The sequence below is a fragment of the Ovis canadensis genome, chromosome 13 (assembly GCF_042477335.2).
Source record: "Ovis canadensis isolate MfBH-ARS-UI-01 breed Bighorn chromosome 13, ARS-UI_OviCan_v2, whole genome shotgun sequence".
NCBI lineage: Eukaryota > Metazoa > Chordata > Mammalia > Artiodactyla > Bovidae > Ovis > Ovis canadensis.
The window spans coordinates 45,041,762-45,067,791 of NC_091257.1; the positions used below are offsets into that span (position 1 = coordinate 45,041,762).

At 37.3% G+C, this 26,030-nt stretch overlaps 1 protein-coding gene across 4 annotated transcripts in view; it reads right to left on the reverse strand.

Moving 5' to 3' along the window:
* Positions 1-427: 427 nt before the first annotated feature.
* The window catches only part of MINDY3 (MINDY lysine 48 deubiquitinase 3), an 82,259-nt gene continuing 56,656 nt past the window's right edge, over positions 428-26,030 (reverse strand). For all 4 annotated transcript variants that reach the window (XM_069547572.1, XM_069547574.1, XM_069547573.1 and 1 more), the window contains 5 exons: positions 18,555-18,627; positions 7,381-7,453; positions 5,421-5,508; positions 3,267-3,338; positions 428-719 (listed from right to left, as the gene is read on the reverse strand). In XM_069547572.1, coding sequence (XP_069403673.1) covers positions 570-719; positions 3,267-3,338; positions 5,421-5,508; positions 7,381-7,453; positions 18,555-18,627 — 456 coding nt within the window. In that variant the 3' untranslated portion in view covers positions 428-569. The remainder of the gene's footprint in view (positions 720-3,266; positions 3,339-5,420; positions 5,509-7,380; positions 7,454-18,554; positions 18,628-26,030) is intronic.

Sequence of the window (26,030 nt, forward strand, 5' to 3'; positions counted from 1 at the left end):
GTAATGTTCCCTTATAGTTTCTACTTTTTTATACACATGCCAGAGCTAAGCCAATTGTCAAAGATTCAGGTTGATAATTTGTTATTTATCAATATTTCTAATGGAAACCAGATTTAAGAAATAATGAAGGTAAAAATTCTTTTGCATTTCAATGTAGAGGCTGATGCATTGCATGCCAGAATCACTTAAACAATAAACAGTGCCTGAATGAAATTAAATCCCAAAGTAGAAGTCTATAAATAGTAACCTTGATACTCAATATAAAAATGCTATTATGATGTCTGTAATTTGGCAAATGACCAAATTATCTGACTGCAACAGTGATGAACTTTGATTAAAGCTTAGTTTTGCTAGTAAATTTCACATAAAGAATTTAAATAGGGTAACCTTTAACATAAAGCTTTAAAACAAATAATTTAAACATATCTTAAACACTGAAAATGTGTCTTTAATTGTTATTTACAGATTATCAGTGATACCAGTGTATAGCTTCATTGGGCCACTTGCCAGTCTTGCATCCTTTTTTCAACATCTGCTATTACAATCTTCTTTATAAATACTTAGGCGAATCAGTTTAGTGAAGGTGAGCGATCTGTGGTCCAGAGTAATTCAATGTATGGCCATTTGGTTTGGAGACAGCGTTTAATGGGCGTGTCATCTGTCTGTAGCAGGGGGTCTTCAAACCCCATAACAACTGCGGTTCCTTCCACATACATTACCTATTGAACAGAAGCAAGCCACTGAGGTCAATCAATCTTAGCAAAGAAAATTCACTCTTCAAATGTTGCCTCATTTCAGATAAAAAGCTGTGATAAAAATACAGCTATATATTCTGAGAAGGAATTATAATGAAAGCAGAAAATAAAGTGCTGAATTTCCAGAGCTGGAAGCAAACTGGATATTTGTCAATGAAATTTTCTGTTATTGCATTAAATACTTCTGAAGTGCTCTTCATTTTGGTTTGGCACAAAAAATCATGGAGAAAAAAAGACTTCAGTCAGAAAGAGAAATCAAATAGCAGGAAAAGGTTGATGGATAAAAAACTAGGTAATTGATATGCAGTGGCAGGTGGACGGACGTCAAAAAAGGTTTCACTCTAATTTAAAAAACTTTTAGACATTATATATGAAGTAACATACTGACAATAAGTTAGCATTTATAAGCACTCACTGTATACATGAAAGCACTGTCATTAATTTCTCTTGATACCAGAATATTCTAATTGCATAATTTGAAAGACAACAGAATAAGCCTGCTATGTTGAAAAAGTATGTATAATGATTTTCACACTCAGTGGCTGATACACATGATTATAATTATGTTCTTCCAAGATAAAAGCTATAAACTTAGCCTTAAGTTGGAATCTCCTTAAAAAACATTAACTACAGGAGTGGAGTATTTTCTATTACTAGGTCAGGTACTTCGGTTTCTTAATTAGGTTCTAGTTTTGATGGAGTAACTTTACTATTAAAACCCTAAGTAATCATGCTTTTTAGCTCTCTAAAGCAAAACAACTTTTTCTCAAAAATTGTCCACCAAGCATATAACAGGTTATCATAATGAACAAGAAAGACAAGACCTCTCTTCCATGAGAAACTTTCCTTGGCCACAGTGTTAGAGCAGAAGTGCTCAGGGCTGAGTACCATGATCTCCTCTGTGGCCTCACCAGCCTGGGCTGCGCTGGTGGGTCAGGCTCCCTTCCACTTGGCCAGCCTTCTCCTGCTACCTGTTTCCTCAGGTATTTTTAATAGTATCTTCTATGCGGTCTACTACATTTCTAGCTCGTATAACGTAAGTAACTTTATGTTAAACCTTTGCAGCTTAATAGTATAATACATGCTTTGCATTCTAATTCTTATGTCCTGTTGTCAGGTTAATAGTTCATCTTTGATTTCTTTTTGTTAGTCATGTCAGACACTTTTACTTGTTATAAGCGTGACTTAAAAACTTACTATACACATATAGCGTGGGCAGGCAGACCAAGGACAGAACTGGGTTTCAGGAACTCAGTTCCAGTCCCTGCTCTGCCAGTGACTGGCCGTGTGACCCTGGGTGAGTCGCTAATCTCCCTGTCCCAGAGGCTTCATCTGTAAAATACAGATAACATTTGACTGATCTACTTTGCAGGGATTGTGTAGGCAAGTAACTACTTTGTGACTACAAAATACCTTCTAGTACAAGGCTACACAGAACTTACAACTAGATGAAGTGCTCATTAATTTACACAGTAGGACCAAACATACAAGTTCTCTTTTTTTATTGACAATTTCTATTTTTCACAATAGATATCAATTATCCTATGAAAAGATCTTTGGCCCTAACTTAATAAAAGTTCTAATTTATATTTTGTTATAAACAAAAGTATATTTTAGGGGCAGGTTTAGATGTGCTCTAATGCACATGACGATCTGTTTTCTGTAGCCATCCTCAGTATATCAGATACACATGAAGTCAGCACGGGTACTTCAAATTAAAAAGGCATGTTAGGCCTTAGTCCTTCTAATATGAGCTATATCTACTGTGACTCTTAACTGGAATAAATGCAAACAGAGTAGATAGATCTTCTGTGTTGCTAAGCTCATTAATCAAAGAGGGTGAATTGTCAAGACCAAACTTCTGCTGTAGAGTGGGTGAGTACATCTGGAAGTGAAGCACCCATGGGCCCTTGTCTGAGATTCAAGAAGGCAAGATCAGAGCACAGCGGGTGAACCACAGGCTCAGAGGGAGACACCCTTCGCTCCAGCTCTGCTGTCTCCTTGCTGCCTGACCTTGGTGAACTGCTTCCTTCTCTGTGCCTCAATTTTCTCTACTGTAAACGGAGAATATGCAAGAATACTTAGTTCATGAGGTGGGGTGAAACTTTGGAGAAAACAAAGTGCGATGACAATTCTTGGTACATCCTCAATAAATGCTCGCTGTTATGGTTATTAACTTAAATCCTTTAAAATATATATATATTTTTTAAATAAAAAATCTCCCTCTTGCCCCTTCATTCTTCATTTAAGTGGATCAATAACTTCCGTGGACTAAACATGATTTTGTAACAACATGTATGTAGATGAGTTACCTTGTTATAGTGAAACCACTGCTCCAAAATTCCAATGACTCTCTCACCGAGTCCAGGTCTATGATAAGCTGTGACAGTAAAGAGACTCCTAGGATAACCTCCTTGCTTAGGCATCAGGTTTATGGGACTCAGACATTGTAATACATACTCCTGTATTTTATCAACTCAGGTGAAGACAAATTACACTGAGTTATCATACCTTTTCATTGTAATTTGACTGTTTCAATCCATTGTAGTGGTAGACAGTAAAAGACTCTGGACCACTGGAACCCTATATTATAAATAACCAACAATTAAAACTGTATATCAGGCAATTTCTAACTAGCAATTCAAAGTAAAATGGAAGCTTCTTAATTCCACAGCCTTTGATTACGGAATCAGTTGACAAAGCAAGACACTTAGATTTATGTACTTAATGTTAGATAAAAGACGACCAGGACACCAAAAAAAAAAAACTGTCTAACAAGCTTTTTAATGACGAAGCGCTACCCGGCAGGATTCCTGGACCCAAACGAGGCAGGTCAAGGAAGTCCGTGCCCGGCTGTGTTAGAAGCAGCTTATATAAGTTTTTTGCGAGGGATGGTCAGGTTAATGGATGGGGATTTGGATAGGTCATCGGGCCGAGGTGTCGCGGGCTGATAGGTCCTTCTACGTGGCTGGGGTGGGGCGGATTTGGCGAACTGTGCTGTCACTGGTCCCCGGGATCTGGGAGGCTCCTTCCTTAGGGACTTCTCCCGCCGGCGGGGGAGGGAAGGGGCGGCCCATCATGGCCCCCGGGGTTCGACCTTACACTTAAGTACTATAAAATCTAAAAGCTGAAATAGTTGCATCTGGGGAAGAGACTAGAGATTGGCAAAGCAGTGATTTTTATGATAAGTTCTTCTACAGTAGTTTACGGTTTTAAATATGTGCATGTATGGGGGTGGAGATGAAACTTGGCCCAGTCCCAGAAGCTCTTGGAACCCACCTTCCAGGCACTGCCTACCTCTTCCATCCTTCAAGTATTCTGAGCTACTCCTTCCTGCTCATGTTTAGCTCATGCTGGGATTTGTAACCAAGAATCCTAAAAATGTAGGACCTAAACTGCTTTTCCAGGCTTGTCCCCAACCACTCACCTTTCTCAGTTCTCTGAGACAAGCATATTCCTCATCTTCACATGAAAAGACCTTTTGTTGTCAGCTCTGTGCACATTTGTGATTTTTTTCAACTTCTCTTCTTTTAGTTCAAATCTTAATAATTTGTGCATCATATTTTAAAAGAGTTCATATTTTTAACTGTTTTTTACTTTTCATGTCTAGAATCTACGCTCTTTTTTGTATCCCACTCAAAAGCTTTAAAAGACATATCAACCATCTTATTTAAACACAAGTCAGTGCAATTACTTAGATAAATGATTTGACTGGATTTTCAGAGTTACTGTATTTTAACTTACAAAATAAATATTTTACTGCAGTTCTGGTAACAAGTGGTATAAAATAAATAGCAACAAAAGGTAATGTAACCGCGCTAAAATGCTTTGTCTCTGGGCTTAGACAACCTACACTGGATCCTGAATTGGCCTCGTGCTAGCAGTATAACCTTAAGCCATTTTTTTAAGTTCTCTAATCTTCAATTTCCTCACTGGCAAAATTGGGGAAAAATAATATGCAATTTAGAAGGTACACAGTATCTCATGCATAGTACATGCTTATTAAATGGTAGCTGCTTCTGCTATTCTTACTGTAAACTATGCTGGTATCTGATGAAATCACAACACACCTTGCTAAATAATTTGAGGGAGTGGTAAAACCCTGCACTCCGACAGGAGGAAAAGTTAAGTGTAGGCTGTAGAATTAGCCAGTGACATAGACATGACCCAACATGAAATAGTACGGTTCCACTCAAAGGGTCTCCTTTAATGCAACTAAAATTCTCCTGGGACACAGGAGCACTGGTAGGAGTTCGCACTACATACAGGATCCTTAACCTTCTTTGCTAGCATTGAGAAAGTTTTAAAGATACGTACCAACCTACTGACAATAGTTACCTGAAAGAAGTTACCCAGGGGCAGGAGGGGATTAAGAGAATCTTTCTGTTTTTATTCCACGTATTTCTGAATTTGAATCTTTCTTTAGAAAACAGTATCAGAATGCCTATATTGGTGTATATACTGGCTTTCACCACCTCTGTCCTTTAATCAAAATTTTACATTATTGTATTGGAACATACATGCCCTTCTATTCTCTTGGTCTGGGCAAGTATTTACATAATAGTGCTTTCTTAGTCTAATATCTGCATGTTAGAACATGTTTAGTAGGGAAAAATGCTGAAACAATCATAATATGATCATCCCAATAGAACAAAACAATGTTACCTGATCAGGAAAAAATTCTTGAAGAAATGGACCCAATAATATGATTCCTAATCCTTCTGGATCTAATTTATTCTTCATGAGATTTATACTATGGAGAGAGAAAAAAGAAAAACAGTGGATACCACAGGAAAAAAAAGCTTATTTTTCTTCTTTCATGATTAAATTACTGGTACTGCAACACATTTGACTGCCAAAAATCCTGAGAGCTGTTCTTTTTTAGACCCTTAATGACAAATACACAGGAATGACATCTAATTTGCCAAAACTTGGTTATTTTTAAACCAGAGTAATCTGTTACTATTTAGAATTTAAATTATGATGATGACTTTGGAATATTGTTCCTTATTAGGTAAAGTAACTTAAAAACCCAGGCTTGTAAAAGCAGGCCTATAGCCTCCCAAAGGCACATTCCCTTTGCTTCATAGGTATGCCTGAATTTAGCTACCAAATGAGGCATTTAGGCTTAAAAATAAGCATTTTTTTCTTTTACGTTAGAGAGAAAAAGGAACAGTGTCAAAGGTAGCAGTACATCAGATAATCAAAAACATCTCCTGAAAAGCTCACTTTCAAGAACCAAATGAGATGGAGGCTTAAAATTCTTAAGACAGTGTAAACTGAAGGTTATGAAAGGTAAGACAGTTCTCAAAGAGCTAATAAAGTACACTGAATTTCAGGAAGTGGCATGACTGTTGTTCCAGTAGCGGTCTGGAGTAGCATTTGGCAGAGCCCTTACCATTTGGTGTCACTGAGGTTGCTGAAAGGTATCATGTATAGAAAGAAGGCAGAGAAGAGTGGACTGCAGTTTAAAGAGTTTTAAAAATGAAAATGGTCTTTTTAGAACATCTTTTTTCTCCATATTACCTCTCAGGTTATAAAGATAACTTTTATACAGTTGACCCTTGTATAACATGGGTTTGAATTGCCAGGGTCCACTTACACAAACATACACATGTATTTTTCAATCAATATAAACATATATCATAAATAAATTTCTCTTATGATGTTCCTTATGACCTTTCCTTTAGCTTACTTTAAGAATACAGTAATACATATATATCATGTTATGAAATGAAACAGATGAAGACACAGTCATATTTACTATATTAATCCTTGATACGGTCCAGTTAGCTTATGGCCATCGAACATTATAAATGGACTGGACCAAAGGACCAAGTGAGTAACTGTCCAATCTTTCAGCTATTTCTAGAAAAACAATTCGACTCATCTGTGCTAACTTTAATAACTGTCTTTTTCTTCCTTCCCATCTTAAGACTTCTTAGTAACCAAAATTATCCGAATTCAAGTCTCTTTTGCGTATTAGAGCAATATAAACAAAAAGGTCTCCACTTGGTAATCAGCTGAGAAGAAATATGGTAGTTACTATTATACCATTTATTGGACTGGTTCAACTGTCTCTGAATTTCTCCTCTTTAAGTTGGAATCACCAATTATGTCTACTAAGAAAGGGTAACATCCCAGCTCTAGGTGGTGAGATTGAGACATTATTTCACATGTGGTTAGTTTGCTAATATTTATACATATTTCATACTTTCAAAGAAAATATAGCCAAACTAACTGAAAATAGAATAGTATCAAGTTCTAAAAACTGTATACCAATATGTTTTGGGATGCTTTTGCTGAATCCTTTCCTTAAATGTTTGTTAGCTAAAGCTTTTTCACTGTCAGATATACTTTCGGAAAAAGGAAAAAAAAAAAAAGAAAATGTAGACCAAAGGTGATTTTTAATAACCTATATTTGATCAATATATTATGTATTTGATTAAAAGATGTGTCCACCTAACTAGAGAGAGATTTTCCCATGGATAATAAAGATCCCAAATTTATAGAAGTTATAGATGTAATGATGTACATTATTAATGAAGACAAGGGCCACGTGGGGCAGTTAAAAGAGTTCTCCCACCCTCCCCCCTCACTAAATAACACTTTGTATGTATCTTACTATTCAGGATCTGAAACAAGGTCCAAGGCTTTCATCACATCTTCTAGAAGTGAGTCAGGTATGAATCCATTATCTGAGAAAATATATTACAGAAACAATTTAGACAGCTTACTTCAAGAAATGCTATTACTGCTGATCACAGACACCAGTGAAGTCAGTAAGAGGGATACAAAGAGTTAAGGAATAGCATATTCAGCTTATTTTGGGTGCAATGTCTATTATTATTAGGTTCTTTTTTTTCCATTAGTGTTCTTGAGCACATAGGCAAAGATTTATTTTCAAGGTTAGTTTTTAATACAAAAATAACCACATGACTTCTACCTGAGAACACCAAAGAAACCTTAAAGCCAAATTACTTCTTAAACAGGCTTACAAATTTAAATGATGTAAGTTTTTTCTACTTAAGTTTATAACAACTATTTATTAATTAGGTTTATTTTTCAATAAATAATGTAAACCTTTAAATTCCCTTTAACAAATCCAATTTAAATGATCCTTTACCAATAAATTCCTCTTGTCACAATGTTATGTACTTTTTTGAAAGGATTTTCATGATCAATTGCTATTTAGGTCGCTAATAATATAAGATCAAGAAAAGATACCTCTTGACTTAAATCAACAGACCTGACTTAAATAAAAGCCAAAGATTTAACAGGAAAAAAAAAAAAAAGTTGGGACATAGGGTAGACTCAAATGTTGATGAAGACTAGTCAATAGAAAATACTCCTTTTCTAGGGCTCAATGAGGATGGGAAATGGCCCAAACTCAGATGATGCAACAGAGCATGACACACAAAAAAAGCTTCTGGGCTGTCTGAAATCACAGTGCTTTTAAACCAGCAAGTTGTTGATGCCCTTAAATGTCCAACACTCAAGTTCCTCTACCCATTTACTCATTTCTGAAGACTGTCTTGGCTTCCGATCAGCTTCCAACATGATACCCTTTTTCAGGGATTAGGATAATAATAACACCATACCCTTTTCAGGGGTTAGAATAATAAAAATAAAAATCTTGTCTTGGAAAACGAGGTGTCCAAAAGTCCTGCTTCTGTCATCAAACCACAAAATAAAGCATAGCTGCTCTTTCTGGACGTAGTGTGTACTCTGTCTCTACCAGAAAGGAAATAAAGAAGTTATGATTCTTTAAAGTCTTTTCTTAAACCTCCTAAGCACATGCTTATTCATATGAAGACTGATTGGCCTTGACTAAAGAGAATCATTTAGGATAATTAAAAATTTTCCTAAACATAATTTTATAAAGTGGGGGTTTAGAATAATTCCAGTTTGTCAAGCTACCAATAATTTACAATATAGAGAATAAAGCACTTGTTTTAAGGCACCTGTGAAAATATTCCAGCTTTGTAAGCCTAACTTGAGTTCGAAAGGTAGAAAAAAATTACTCATTTTGCTTAGTTAGGTCACAGCTAAAAGCTTAGCATCTCATAATGTAAAACAGGCTTTATCAGGTCACTGGCAGACACAAACAGTTCTGTGTTTATGGGTTATCGCATGTATCACTCAACACAGGCAGTGTGTATTACAATATTCTTCAGAAGCACTGAATGGCAGGCAGCCTTATCTCTTCTTACTGTAACTGAGACTCTGCTCCCATCCTCAGAAAAAGCTAATTGGCTGTATAAGATACAAACAACAAGCAGGAAAATAACACAATGACCTCGTTAACTCAAACATAATTTACCTCAAAATGTAACCACTCCAACAGTTTTCAAGCGACCTATGAGATTTACAGCTTGTAAACACGGAGCACAGCAGTGACTATAAGCCAGTGACTCTATTTTTTTATACGTACAGTATAACTAGAGACTGGAGAGCGTTTTTTCAATACCTCACAGACTTTTAATATACCCAAGATCAGAAGAGGAGATTTGGAATTACCTTTCTGAAACACTGATTTTGAAGTTACTTTATTCTTTAGCAGTTATTCGTATCAAGACAAGTTCTTTAGAAAAAGAAGCCTTAAGTCTAAGCAGATGAAACTCATGCCATCTAGGATTTGGTTGGTTCCACAGAGAATATGGAAATAGAGACACAATGATAAGATGACCTCAATATCAACAGCAGAGGAAACCTGAGAGTCAATTTGTTGACTTCTCAAGCTATCCTTGCCTGGAAAATTCCATGTACAGAGGAGCCCAGTGGGCTATAGTCCATGGGCTACAGTGCTGGTGGGTTGTAAAGACTGGGACACGACTGAGTGAGCACGTGTGCACGCACATGCACACACACACACACACACAGAGGCAGGGCTAAGAAACACAAAAGGAAAAAGGAGAATGTGAATGCATCAGTAATTTAACCACATGAATATAAAACAGACTCGTGCAGGCGTTCCACCTCGGAAGAACAGGGAGGATAAGAGGGGGCACTGTGTGTGTGACAGTGAGCTGGTGAGCAGCTACAGAGCCAATGTTCACATACAGTTAAGTTGTGTTTTAAGACATTTGAAAAGGAGGGGAAAAGCTGTTTACGAATTTGAAAGAGTTTTGCTTTTTCAAAACAAGTAAACAGATGGTAAGAAGTGCCCAGCTCCTAGAGTGTGAGAGGAGGGACACAGCGCAGAGCAGTGCAAGGAAGGAGTGTTGACAGTGGAGTGAGTTCACAACCTGCTGGGTACGACGAGAGTTCATGAGGAAGAAGTCAGAGCTGGACATGAAGGAAAAGGGAGCACCTACTGTGATCCCCACTGGGAAAACCTGGGGAAGACAAGGGGAACCTGGCAGGTCTCTCTTAGCAGAGGCCGCAGTTGATGGAGAGCTGCAGAAGAGCTGGGTCAGGAGTTCAAGCAGGTGAAGGAGAGCTTGAGAAGAGGCAGGACCCAGCATTGGGACTGTAATATATTCAAACCTCTGTAGATGAGAAGAGTAAAGTTTCTTAGGAACAGAGGAGAAAATCGAGAGCTAGTTATTGTTTATTCTTTAGTGGCCAAGTTGTGTCTGACTCTTTGCGACCCCAAGGACTGTAGCCCTCCAAGCTTCCCTGTCCATGGGATTTCCCAGGCAGGAATACTGGAGTGGGTTGCCATTTCCTAGAAGAGATCTAATTGAGGAGAATGTAAACACTGTTGGTCTTAGTCAAGAAAATAATAAATTATTTTTATTAAATGTTGTATCGTACTTTACCTATTATTATTATTATCAATACTTTAATAACATAAACAATTTAGTAGAACTCTTAAAGAAAGTGAAAGTGAAGTTGCTCAGTCATGTCCGACTCTCTGCAACCCCGTGGACTGTAGCCCACCAGGCTCCTCCGTCCATGGGATTCTCCAGGCAAGAATACTGGAGTGGGTTGCCATTTCCTTCTCCAGGGGGATCTTCCCGACTCAGGGATCGAACCCACGTCTCCTGCATTGCAGGCAGATGCTTTAACCTCTGTGACTTTGGCCCTGAGGCAGGGTCCAGGCATTTTTGTGGTTGCTTTTGCCCTGGTCTCCTGTCCCATGTCTCCCTGCTGCTTTGCTTCTCTGGCTCCTGGACGGCAGAGAAGACACAGCCCCAGGACCAGCAGAGGGCTTGATACAAGAAGCTGCTCAATCACAGTTCTGACAATTATTCAAGCTAACCCTAACTTTAGACTTACATAAACTGCTCTGTTCAGGCATTATGGTTCAACCAAAAACAGCTTTGTGAACTGTACCTATGAAGTTTGGAAAGAAATGAGAAGTTGATTTCTGGCCTATCTTGCAGAACCACTTCACCTTATGTGATGGGAAAGTTACAAACCAAACCAAACATGGTGCAGAATACAGAAAAGAGTACTATGGTGGGGGTGGGGATCAAATTAGTAATTTAGTTTGTGACTAAAAATGAAGAATTTTCTATTTGGAAAACTCAGCAGTGGCCACAGGACTGGAAAAGGTCAGTTTTCATTCCAATCCCGAAGAAAGGCAATGCCAAAGAATGCTCAATCTACTGCACAATTGCACTCATCTCACACGCTGATAAAGTGATGCTTAAAATTCTCCAAGCCAGGCTTCAACAATACGTGAACCATGAATTTCCAGATGTTCAAGCTGGTTTTAGAAAAGGCAGAGGAACCAGAGATCAAATTGCCAACATCCGCTGGAACATCAAAAAAGCAAGAGTTCCAGAAAAACATCGGTTTCTCCTTTATTGACTATGCCAAAGCCTTTGACTGTGTGGATCACAATAAACTGTGGAAAACTCTGAAAGAGGTGGGAATACCAGACCGCCTGACCTGCCTCTTGAGAAACCTGTATGCAGGTCAAAAAGCAACAGTTAGAACTGGACATGGAACAACAGACTGGTTCCAAATAGGAAAAGGAGTACGTCAAGGCTGTATATTGTCACCCTGCTTATTTAACTTCTATGCAGAGTACATCATGAGAAACACAGGGCTGGATGAAGTATAAGCTGTAATCAAGATTGTTGGGAGAAATATCGATAACCTCAGATATGCAGATGACACCACCCTTATGGCAGAAAGTGAGGAAGAACTAAAGAGCCTCTTGATGAAAGTGAAAGTGGAGAGTGAAAGTTGGCTTAGAGCTCGACATTCAGAAAACTAAGATCATGGCATCCAGTCTCATCACTTCATGGCAAATAGATGGGGAGACAGTGGAAACAGTGTCAGACTTTATTTTTTGGGGCTCCAAAATCACTGCAGATGGTGATTGCAGCCATGAAATTAAAAGATGCTTACTCCTTGGAAGGAAAGTTATGACCAACCTAGATGGCATATTAAAAAGCAGAAACATTACTTTGCCAACAAAGGTCCGTCTAGTAAAAGCTGTGGATTTTCCAGTAGTCATGTATGGATGTGAGAGTTGGACTATAAAGAAAGCTGAGTGCCAAAGAATTGATGCTTTTGAACTGTGGTGTTGGAGAAGACTCTTGAGAGTCCCTTGGACTGCAAGGAGATCCAACCAGTCCGTCCTAAAGGAGATCAGTCCTGGGTGTTCATTGGAAGGACTGATGTTGAAGCTGAAACTCCAATACTTTGGCTACCTGATGTGAAGAACTGACTCATTGGAAAAGACCCTGATGCTGGGAAAGATTGAAGGCAGGAGGAGAAGGGTATGACAGAGGATGAGATGGTTGGATGGCATCACCGACTCAATGGACATGGGTTTGGGTGGACTCTGGGAGTTGGTGATGGACGGGGAGGGCTTGCGTGCTGCAGTCCATGGGGTTACAAAGAGTGGGACACGACTGAGCAACTGAACTGAACTGAATCCAACTTCCTAGAGTGGACTCTATATAGCTAAACAATAAACAGTGATACTCAAATGAGAAAGTGGAGTTCATTTTCTCCATGGTAAGTAAGCTCCAGGAGTTGGTGATGGACAGGCAAGCCTGGTGTGCTGCAATCCAAAGGGTTGCAAAGAGTTGGACAAGACTGAGCAACTGAACTGAACTAAAGGTTAAGTAATAGAAAGACACAGCTCTAAGATGACTGAACAAGTTTTGTTTACTTCTTAACTATCAGATTATAGTCCTGCTAAGTCGTCCCACATAAAACTATACAGATGAAAACTACTTTATTTAATCAATAATTTTCTCTAATTAAAAACATAACAAATTTATTTTCCTATGTATTCCTGAGGACTCAATTCTGAAAAACTGCCAACGATCATAAATTGTGTTTTCATATTGACAATAAGACAGTCTAATTTTCCTTGTAATTCAGTAAAACCCAATGGAGTCTGCTACCTCATTAATGATGGAAAAAATTGAAATTGTAAAATGCAAACAAATCTACTACTTGCGACTGTAAGATACTAAACGTTAGTTTTAGTATCTTTGTATTCCTGATAGTTCCTTTAGAATATAAACCAAAACTCACCTTCTAAATCACATTAGGCTTTTCAAGTCCAGATCTACTCCTTCTTATTCTGAAGGCATTTCTCTACAACTCTGTTCATCGTCTCCTAAAATACTGTGTTCAGTTATCTCCTGAAATATTCTGATACTTTCTGTGCACATTTCTTTTCTCAAACTCATTCACTTATAATTTTACGTCTCAGTTTCTCACTAAGGAACGAAATATATAGGTATCCGAAAAGGCGCAGTACAGAAAGGCCATATGTTTGCGTTGAGAGTGGTTTGTGTTGGTGGTTACACTGGGATAAGAGTATATTTGACATCTCGGACCATCAATTCAAATCAAAATTACACAGCACTATAAAGAGCTGACTGGAAACCCTGGGAAAATACCCAGTTCATCTGTCAAGTCATCTTACCTTACTATAATGCATTCCATTCCAGAAGGAATCTACCTTTCACACAGTGATTACTATCAATATGGGTAGAAACATGTCACCTAATATGTCCTGAAACAGAGCAGGCATTTTACATGTGTATGTGTGTATACCACTCCACACTCACTCTCCACTGGGATGTGAGGTATAGAAAAGGCGAACATCTAGAAGAGAGGTGAGAGATGGAAGGGAAAAACAAAACAAATACCTTAAAGCCTTAAGAGGATGGTACATAACAGAAAACTGCATGACTCGTTCTCTGAAATATATTCTTTAAAACATAAATCCTCTCAAAGCTCCAAGCTGAGCTTCCTGTGCTATACAGCAGCTCCCCACTAGCTGGCTGTTTTACACATGACAGCGTATATATGTCAATGCTACTCTCTATTCGTCCCCTCCAGCTCCGCACCCCAGCTCCTCCCTGCCACCCCTGTATAAAAAGTCCATTCTCTTATGTCTGCATCTCTATTCCTGCCCTGGTGCAAGAGCGAGGGGATGTACGTATACATAGCTGAAACAATGACAGCACTGTAAAGCAATTACATCCCAATAAAAGAGAAGGAAAAAAAAAAACCCCATAAATCCAAGCCTTGACCATTAATTTCTTACCTTTGGCATCACTTGAGTAAATACTACATGATTATTTTTCTTGTGCCCTGTCTTTGCACTCCAGTCAAACACTTAGCTGGCTACTGCCTGCATGTAAATTGCTATTTCCTACCTTATGTTCACAGATATCACATTCTCTTCTTTACGCTATTTGCCAGCATGACCCTCCCCACTCAGGTCTACTTGATGGCTCTCTAGCTAATCTCAGTTCACTTCAATCACATTTCTTTTAACTTTATTTATGTCAATCTTATTTTCATTTTAACTTGCTACAGTTTCCAAAAACTCTTAAGTTTGATCCCAGCTCCAAAGATACTAAAAGCATTTAGGAACATAAATTATTTATTTCCCATCTTTTCCATCAAAGGATTCAAAGAGGTAAGAGGACGCTTATTTTTGTCACCCTCCACGACACAGTTCAATGTGCTACACATAATCAGTGATTCCAGTTGAAGCTGTTAACTTATTAATACTATAAAACTGATTTCATTCAGTGGTGGGAAAACATAAAGATGTAAATTACTTTTACTTCTAAAGACTTAGAATGAAATGTTACTGGAAGTTTAAAAGATTATTAATTCCAAGAGGAAAGAAACTTCTTTTTTCAAGTTAATAAAAAGGTACAGTAGAAGAAACTAACTGTAGGTAAACTCACCAGTACCAGCACTAATTAACTTGAGGTGTAGAGAGAAAGGAATCACACTTATAAAATACCTACTACACATTAAGCACTGCAGATGCTTTACACAACATTATTCATTTAATCTTCATAAGGACTCTTAAACAGGCTATTATATGATACATAAGAAAGCAGACTTATAGACTGAAAGGTAACTAAAGTTATATGGGTTACCAAGATTCCTAGAATTTGTGTGACTGAAAGAGTACATCTCCAAGAACAGAAAAATTTCAAGACAGAAGACAATGAATTTATAAAAATAACTGAATGCTTTCAGCAGTTGATAAGGACTTCTCCAACAACATAGGTTCCTACATGGTAATTTACAAGGGAACAGAAGGCACGACTCAGTTTTAAGGTTATCCTGGAAGTCAGTGAGTTAGTCGTGACCATCACCTAATTAAAGTACATAAATGCAAAGGTGATCAAAAGCACCTAGTTAGCAATGATACAGTGGACAACAGAGTGATGTCTATCTATCTATGAACTTTTCAAAACAACCTCGGTTAGTGTGGTAGAGAAGCTAAGATCTGGCTCAAAAACAAATCATAAAGTTGGTTTTTCTTCTTATTTTCTTGCACAATATTACACAGAAATATTCTGGGGAGTGGTATCAGCAAGATGGAGGGCTTGGAGACCCCAACTCATGTCTCCTACACAAAAACCCAACAAAACAACAAACTACAAACTGAAGAAAACAGTCCAAGGATAGCACCGGGCTATGAAGCAGAAGCAACAAACCCATGGAGTTCCAAAATAGATTGAGGATAGTGGTGGAGAAAAGCACACTACTTTTTAAGAAGTACCTACCCCCAGCCAAGAGCAGCCTGACACCAGGAGGGTTGCCCTGGGAGGAAGTTCACCACCTGGGGGAAAAGGAAAACCTGTGCAGGGCCCCCCCAACAGTTGCGGGGGGGCACGTGCAGCCCCTGCTGCAATGGTCTCCTACTGTCTTCATCAGCGCTGCTCCTGCACCTCCTCCAAGAAGGTCTACCCCCCGGGTGCCCTGCCCTGTTTTTAGGTGCTCACCTAAAACAGCCACACAGATCAATGGAACAAATAGAGTCCAGACATAAACCTACACATAAACAGACAATTAACTTACAACACGGGAGTTGTGACATACAATGAATAAAGACCAGTCTCTTCAACAAGCGGTACTGTGAAAACTGGGCCACTTGTCTTACAACACACACATCATTTGATCCACTATGAGTTAAGACTTAACTGTAAGACCAGAAACCTTAAAACTTACTTATTAGAAAACACAGGTGGTAAGCTCCAAGACACTCTTGGCATTGATTTTTTTGGATGTGATATCAAAAGCAAAAATAAACAAGTGGACTGTATCAAACTAAAAAGCTTCTGTGTAACAAAGGAAAATGAAAAGGCAACCTACTGAATGGGAGGATATATTTGCAAATCTCACTTCTGATAAGGGGTTACTATACAAACTATGTGAAGAACGCACAGAACTCAATACAGAAACCCCAAACACTATGATTACAATAGAGGCAGAAGATCTGAATGCACATTTTCCTATGAAGATATACTGATTATATACAACAGGTACATGAAACAGTACTCAACACTCACTAGTCATCAGGGAAATGCAAATCAAAGTCACAATAAGAAATAGCAAGTGTTCGAGAGGATGTGGAGAAAAGGGAACCCCTGTGCACTGTTAGTGGGGATGTAAACTGGTATAGCCACTATGGAGTACAGTAGGAAGGTTTCTCAGAAAGTTAAAAAGAGAACTACCACATCATCCAGCAATTCCACTTCTGGGTATTTATTGGAAGGAAGAGAAAACACTACTTGAGATGCATCTTCATGTTCAATGCAGCACTGTTTACAAGCCAAGATACTGAAACACTCTAAATGTCCATCAGTGGATGAATGGATAAAGAAAATGTGGTATATACACAAAATGGAGTATTATTCAGCCAATAAAAAAGGAAGGAAATCTTTCTATTTGCCTCAACATGGATGGAACTTGGGGGTATTATGCTAAGTGAAGTAAATCAGACAAAGACAAATACCATATTATCCCAATTATATGTGGAGTGAAAAACATCTATTTCTGCTTTATTGACTATGCCAAAGCCTTTGACTGTGTGGATCACAATAAACTGTGGAAAATTCTGAAAGAGATGGGAATACCAGACCACCTGACCTGCCCCTTGAGAAACCTATATGCAGGTCAGGAAGCAACAGTTAGAACTGGACATGGAACAACAGACTGGTTCCAAATAGGAAAAGGAGTACGTCAAGGCTGTATATTGTCCCCCTGCTTATTTAACTTCTATGCAGAGTACATCATGAGAAACGCTGGGCTGGAAGAAGCACAAGCTAGAATCAAGATTCCTGGGAGAAATATCAATAACCTCAGATATGCAGATGATACCACCCTTATGGCAGAAAGTGAAGAGGAACTAAAGAGCCTCTTGATGAAAGTGAAAAAGTTGGTTTAAAGCTCAACATTCAGAAAATGAAGATCATGGCATCTGGTCCCATCACTTCATGGAAAGTGGATGTGGAATCAGTGCAAACCGTGTCAGACTTTATTTTGGGGGGCTCCAAAATAACTGCAGATGGTGACTGCAGCCATGAAATTAAAAGACGCTTACTCCTTGGAAGGAAAGTTATGACCAACCTAGATAGCATATTCAAAAGCAGAGACATTACTTTGCCAACAAAGGTCCGTCTAGTCAAGGCTATGGTTTTTCCAGTGGTCATGTATGGATGTGAGAGTTGGACTGTGAAGAAAGCTGAGTGCCAAAGAATTGATGCTTTTGAACTGTGGTGTTGGAGAAGAATCTTGAGAGTCCCTTGGACTGCAAGGAGATCCAACCAGTCCATTCTGAAGATTAGCCCAGGGACTTCTTTGGAAGGAATGATGCTAAAGCTGAAGCTCCAAAACTTTGGCCACCTCATGGGAAGAGTTGACTCATTGGAAAAAGACTCTGATGCTGGGAGGGATTGGGGGCAGGAGGAGAAGGGGACGACGGAGGATGAGATGGCTGGATGGCATCACTGACTCAATGAATGTGAATCTGAGTGAACTCCAGGAGCTGGTGATGGACAGGGAGGCCTGGCGTGCTGCAATTCATGGGGTTACAAAGAGTCGGACATGACTGAGCAACTGAACTGAAGTGAAATAAGACTGAGCTTACAGATACAGGAACAGATTGGTGGCTGCTAGAGGCAAGGGGTAGGGGAGTAGGTGAAAGGAGTAAAAGATGTCAGAGGTACCACCTTTCAGTTATAATATGAGTCATGGGATGTGATGTACAGCATGGTGACTAGAGTTAATCATACTGTATTGTTTATATGAAAGTTGCTAAGAAAGTTTAATTCAGAAGTAGTATTTTTCCCTGTTTAACACCATCAGAAGTCAAGATTCAAGTAACCATAGTTAAGTACCATGTGAAACAGAACCCTTCTACCATGTGAAAATATGATGATCACTTTTTTTTTTTTGGTTCTCACTTCCACTGTTTCTTATTTAAAACTTTCAACTAGTACACGATAGATTTCATTCAGTAATCCAACAACTCTTTAAAAATAAAACTCAGGAAAGGATCAATGTATTTTAAATACATAAAGATATAAAACAATATTAATAAAAAATAAAATCTTTTACCTTCTGGATCATAAGTTTGAAAAACTCTTCTGGCTTGTTCTGAGGGAGCCTCAGGGGCAACTAAGGCCATATCCTGAAAACATAAAAAGACATGCTATCAACAAGCTTCAATATCATGACATTAAAAACAAAATAAATACAAGGCTAGAGAAATGAAGACATTTGGAATCAAAATACTGTGTGTTATGTTAATATTTATATCATAGCTGTATGACTCTCTGGGCCTTAACTTTACCTCTGAAAAATGGCAATACCACTTCAACCACAGAGAACTGTTGTGAGAATGACATATAAAGTTTTATATAACTCTTGAAGAAGTCTAATATTGTATAAGTAATCACTATAAAACTGAATCTGTAAAAATTAATGACATTTTTTGTTGTATAGTAATAGCCAATGAAAAATAACAAAATATACTCTAGTTTTCAAATATCTAAAAATTAAATCCAGAGATATGATAACAATTACGTAAGAATTCATTTGAAATTTTTTACTTTAGGAAGCATGTTATATCAATGACCTAGGGACAGATCAATAACAACTTCAGCATGTTCAGAATTTTAATTTTTATTAAAGGAAATATCCAAAAGGCAGGTTTTTTTTTCCCTATAAAACTTATTCTCTATCATGATGAATTTCTTTAAAAGTAAGCCACGTTACAACTTACCAAAAATAAGCACATAATTCAATGTTATCCTGGACTCTTCACAAAGCTTTACTCCACATATTTTAGCCATTATGAAATTCTACACTTAACCAACATGAAACTAGAATATAGGCTCTAACTGTTTTCCTCTATTCATATATCTGGTCCAAGTGTTCACTCAGACAAACCTTATCAGAGCAAGTTTCCCAAGCTTCCCTTTTTACTATCTTGATTCCTTTTTGAGGAGTAGATATAAAGGGAACATATCTCAACATGAAAAATGCTATTTATGACAAACCCTCAGCCAACATAAAACTCAATGGTGAAAAGCTGAAAGCTTTCCCACTAAAATCTGAAACAAGACCAGGATGTCCACTCTCAGCTCTTCTAATCAACATAGTATTGAAAGTCCTAGCCACAGCAATCGAACAAGAAAAATACAGGGATTCAAAATAAAAGGGAAGAAGTAAAATTGTCATTATATGCAGATGACATATATGTAGAAAACCCTAAAGATTTCATATGAAAACTTCTAGAACTGATAAATAACCAACAATATAGCAGGCTACAAAATTAACACACAGAAATCTGTTGCAGTTCTTTACACTAACAATGAAATATCAAAAAGTACAAAAAAAAAAAATCCCTTCTAAAATCACATCAAAAGTAATAAAATAGTTAGGAATAAACCTGGCCAAAGAAGTGAAAGACTCATATGGTGAGAACCATAAAACACTGATGAAGGAATCTGAAAATGATTTAAAGAGACAAAGACATCCCATGCTCCTGGGTTGAAAGAATTATTATTAAAATCTCTATACTACCCAAAGCAATCTACAGATTTAAAGCAATCCCTATCAAATTACCTATGACATATTTTACAGGACTAGAATAAAGAATCCTAAAATGTATGTGGAACCATTAAAGACCAGAACTGCCAAAGCAATCCTGAGCAAAAAGAACAAAGCTGGAGACATAACCCTCCCAGACTTCAGACAATACTACACAGCTACAGTAATCAAAATAGCATGGTACTGGTACAAAAACAGACATACAGATCAATGGAACAGAATACAGAGTCCAAAAATAAACCCACACACTTGATTTACATACACATATAAATCAATGAACTTAGAATACTTACCTCAGTACCACACACAAACTCAAAATGGCTTAATGACTTAAATATAAAGCATGACACCATAAAATTCCTAGAAGAGATCATAGGCAAAACACTCTGACATAAATTGTAGCAATGTTTTCTTCGGTCAGTCTCCCAAGGCAATAGAAATAAAAGTAAAAATAAACAAATGGGACCTAATCAAACTCTTAAGCTTTTGCACAGCAAAGGAAACTATAAACAAAGTAAAAAGACACCCTGAAGAATGGGAGAAAATATTTGCAAATGATGCAATTGACAAGAGCTTAATTTCCAAAATATCCAAATACCTCATAAAATTAAATAAATAAATGAAAACTACAATGAGGTATCACCTCACAAAGGTCAGAATGGCCACTTCATTAAAAGTCTACAAATAACAAATGCTAGAGAGGGTGCACAGAAAAGGGAACAGTTGTACACTGGTGGCGGGAATGTACATTGGTACAGCCACTATGGAGAACAGTATGGAGAGTCTTTTAAAAGCTAAAAATAGAACTACCATATAATTTAGCAATCCCACTCCTGGGCAGGTATCTGGAGAAAACCATGGTTCAGAAGGATAGATGCACCCCTGTGTTCACAGCAGCACTATCTGAACAGCTAAGACATGAAAGAAAGATGTGGTATACACACACACGAATATTACTCAGCCATAAAAAAGAATAAAATCAAGCCATGTGCAGCAACACAGACTGACCTAGAGATTATCATATTAAGTGAAATACACCAGAAAGTCAAATACTGTATGATATCAACTATATGTGCAATCTAAAATATACAAAAATGAACTTATTTATAAAATGGAAACAGACTCACATAGAAAACAAACCTATGATTACCAAAGCAGGGAGGGGCTGAGGGAGGGATAAATTAGGAGCCTGGGATTAGTACATACAAATAACTATATATAAAATAGATAATCATCATGGTCTACTGTACAGTACAGGGAACCATATACAATATCCTGTAACAAACCAGAAGAGAATATGAAAAAGAGTATATATATATTTGTATAACTGAATCACTTTGCTGTACAGCAGAAATACAACACTGTAAATCAACTATTCTTCAATTTTTAAAAAAGTGGGATATAAATGTTAAGTAGAATTTAAATTGCTATTTCTCCATGCAAACAAATTTTTTAAGAAATGCACTAGGTAACTTTTGTCCTAATCATCTTGCCCTTATCTCAAAGATGAAGGAATAAACTCTTCAGGGTCAGTTAGAGTAGTTCTCACTTGACCATGTCTGAGCACCTTAACAGTATGTTCCATTCAATGGGGAATAGGTATCAAATGGGTATGGGAGTCAAAACAAGGCAATATATACAAGCCCCTACACAGTTTTAATGTATTAAATGATAAAATAATTTTTAAGAATCTTGTTACTTTATAATGTAGATCTGGTAATGTACAATTATTTCCCTTTTACCTCCCTTGATACCAACTTTTAGGGTGTCCTTTTCTTACATTTTCAGTATCATTTTATAGATAATACATGTCAAGGGCCATGCTTTCATCTGGTTGAACTTTCAATGCCTTTCTGATTTTATGATCCAGTCCTTTACTTCTGGATACTTGGATTGTGCGTAACATTTTACCATAACCACTGCTGTACCAAATAAACTGGAACATGTGATTTCATACGTGAACAGTAATATCTATAGGACATGAACAGTGGTATCTGTAGGACAGAGTTCCAGAGCAGGATCACTGAGCCAAAGGAAAAAGGCATTGCAGTTTGGTACTACAGATACTACCCGATTCTTGGGTTAAATGTGTTCATTTAACCTAGTCTGAACAGTATTTCTTAAAATGCTTTCTCCTTTCTCTAATACATCCCCAGTAGAGCCTTAGCTCTACAATCACCTTTGTATCAAGGCTAGGATTGTAGTGTGGGTTCTCAGATTTAGGGAGCACTTAATAGCATTGAGACTATTGTTATTATTCCTTAGCTTCCTTTACCACTTCCAAACCTTTACTGCAAACGTTTCTACGTGTATTGCAGAATAAGCTTTCACCTCCTTAACTGTTTCCAACTCTCCTTTCTTTTTTCAATTGTCCACTTGAGAACACCTGTTGGAATTTGTGGAGGAGCAAAGTCACTGAAACGCTGGTGGAGAAAAAGGTATACAGCTGTAGATGAGCTCTTATGCAAAGGGGAGGGTTTGGAGGCACAAGACGAAGATAAAGTCATTCTTCCTACTCAACACCTGTTGCATTTCAACCTTTGTTTCTAGTAAGTGATCAGGCAGAGCTTGAAATGAGTTTTAACACATTACTTCAAAATTTCTAAATATTAATTAAAACTGTGATCTAAATAGAAGGAATGGGCATAATGTTTTTCTTGGTTAAAAAACAAACAAAAAGAATCTTTTGGGGGGAAGAGGTGGCAGAGAATATAAATGAAGCATCTTCTAAATCTTCCTACAAAAGTGAAGTTTGGGGAAACTGCCACCGTTTATAAAGTTTGGGGAACAAGGAAGATTCCAGTTCTCGCCAGAGGAAAAGGTTGGCATCAAATTCTCTGACATTAAAGATTTCAGAAAATAAGGGAGTGTGAAAAGGATTTATTAACTACCTGATGCCTCATCTCTAAGTTTCAAGTGCTACAAATAAATAAATACTATGCTTATGTAAAAAAAAAAAAGAAAATTAAAGTAGACTTAATAAAACATTCACTGCTTATCTCTTGCCTCCGGTTATAAACATGTAAACAATTTAGGCTTTAGAAAATGTGTGCTTAATTCTTGTTTGGACAGGCATGGCCTAATATAGAAATATCAGATGAAGCCTGGGCAAAGTCCTGGTGTACTCTGGTTTAACAAGTGTTCATTTGGAGTAAAGGTTGGCAAATTTTTTCTGTGATGGGCCAGACAGTAAATATTTTAGGCTTCACAGGCCATAAGGTAGCAAGATAAGACAATGTGTAACAGCAAGATAATGTAATACATAAACAAGAGCACCTGGTTGTGTTCCAATAAATATTTCACAAAATAGGTGTAGGGCTTGATTTAGCCTGTGAGCCATAGTTTACCGACCCATGATTTAGAGAATACATTATATTTTTCCCCCTCAATGCTCTAAGCTGTAGTAAACATGCCTTCTTTTGACATATCTGGGGACATAATGATGTCTTAATCACCTTAATAAATTTTACAAAGAAGGTACTTTGGCTCTCATGTGGAACAGAAAAGAGGGTAGGAAATTCTCTCTAGCCAGAATGGAATCATCAAAGGCAGAAATGTGAATGAGCACAGCACAAGGGAAACTGAAAGAGCTGAACAGGATGGAGAACTGTGAGAGACAGGGAGTGGTTAGGCAGGGGAATCAGCTCTGATGGAAGAATAAACAAAGTTTGGAGGAGATGGTTAAAAACTCAAGTGGAGCACGTGGCTGTCTTAACACTGTGCCATCCAGCGGTTGCCAGTTGTAGGCCTCTCACAGGCCAGCAGAAAAAGGCGATGAGGACTAAAGGAGATCAAAGCTGGAGAGTCTGCCAGGCAAAATATGGAAACAGGTGAAAGGAGATTATGGCAAGGATGTCAGAATAGAGTATTTCCAAAAAGGAATTTAGAGAATTTCTTGTTTGACGTTTAAAAGTTGAAACAAGTATCTCAAAACGCTATGAGCAGACAATGAAAAACCCTCAGAAGCAAACTACCAAAACAGAAATTCCTTTTTCCTCTTAAAACACAACCCAGTGGCAGTGGTCATGTTCCACATAATAAAACCATCAACTATGACTGTCATTACTAGTGAAGCAAACTGTGTCTTGAACGATTAAGAGAAAAAAATCTTGTTTTGCTCCTTTGGTTTCAGTGATATACTAACAGCTAATCTGCCAAACTCCTTAGGAATTAATTGTTCTTAACTCATATCACTGATTTTAAGATGTGTTTATACTACAGGGGGGGAAAGAAAAACACAAAGCCCCCCTACCAAAACCACGAAAGATTACAATAAATTCTAAGGAAAACATTCCAAAAGTTTTCATCCATAAATTAAAAAGTCTTCTAAATTGATTGTTGCCTTGCTTATTTTGAGTGTTTACAATGCTTTTTAGATTACTATAGAAAAAGATCTCTTAGTTAAAGCTCGTTTAAATTTATGTAAGGTTTACATGTTTATAGATGAAATCAGGACCAGCTACAAAACCACCTTCTATTCCCATTAAAGTGCTTCATGCTGAACTCCAAACTTTTAACTTTCTAATTTGGTTTAAAATTACAAATTCCAACACTCATTTTTACCAATTTATTTAACTTCAACACTTCTAAACAAGGTTCCCTGTGTAAGACCTGGAGTAGGATGGCCTATGTAGTAATTTCAGTGATATGGTAATATTACATATATTTCATATCTGCACAGCAAATTTGAACAGCAAGTGTAGAATTTCATTAATTGAGAAAGGGTCCTTTTCAACCTTTTAGTGAGATATAACTGCCAAATTTTTTTCACTGCACATAAAGAAAATGATTTAATTAGAAAGGATAATTTAAAATAGAACTCTTATGTAAAAACTGTATAAATGTGAAGAACAATATGACGAGGATCCTACCCTTAGATTTTCTATATCTAAGACAAATGTGGCAATAGTTTTTAGACTACATATTTAACATATTTTCCCCATATAACTACCTACATACCCATAATGTTTTGAATACCTGTCAAGCCTATTAGATGAGATAAAGACATCACAATCTAATAGAAGAGAGAAAAATATGTTCCTATATGTTCCATGAATATTATTAAAATTCTCTTAAAATTACTTTCTAAAATAAAATTCAAACACACATATCCCCCATCCTCAAAAAACGGCTGAGTTGCAAATAAATAGATTCCAATGATGTAATTCCAAATTATCTAAGGCAGCAAGGATAACTGTGAGCATTTTTTTTTCTTCCCCAGTTGCAGTACTTAGGAGAAAATTTCAGTGTGTACTGCATCCAAAACTCTTTAAGGTCCTCCCACAAGAGAATCTAAACCTAAGAGTCAAATATTTTAATTAGCAATACTTTTAAATTCTGATTTATCATCAACATTAACTTTATTTTTAAAGTAGTTCTCTACATTAGTTAAATATCACCAGATGCTTTAATGACAGGAATATTATAGCAAATAACTTCTTAGCCAATTTACTGGTCAACAGAGACTGCTAAACAATATAGCTTTTAAAGTTATCTGGTTTCATCCAACTTTCCTTAACTGGCAAAGAACTATAAAAGAAAAGGGGGAAAAAAACCCCAAAACCCTGAGGTGTAATGGGACTATCTAATATCCTAGAGTCATGAAACGTATATCTCTTTTTCGTGTAGCTCTGTCCACCATAAACCTTTTAAAATGTTGTAACATTAGCTATGCTTCTAAAATACCTACGGAAACATAAGGAAGGCCAGTGTTCAGTGTGTTAGCTAGATGTAAGTATGTAGCTCATTACCAGAAAGGTCTTTAAAGCTTATTTATTATACCTTTCATCATTATCAAGAGCAATCTGCTGTCATGAGTAATCAAAGAACCCCTGAGAACCTTATCTATTTTCAGGAATGATCACACACATATAAATTACATTCTAGCTTGCAGACAACATTTTATAGTGTTATGAGGAGTCCTTCCACACACACACACATACACACACACACAGCTAACTGGGATATAATTTCCCTTTA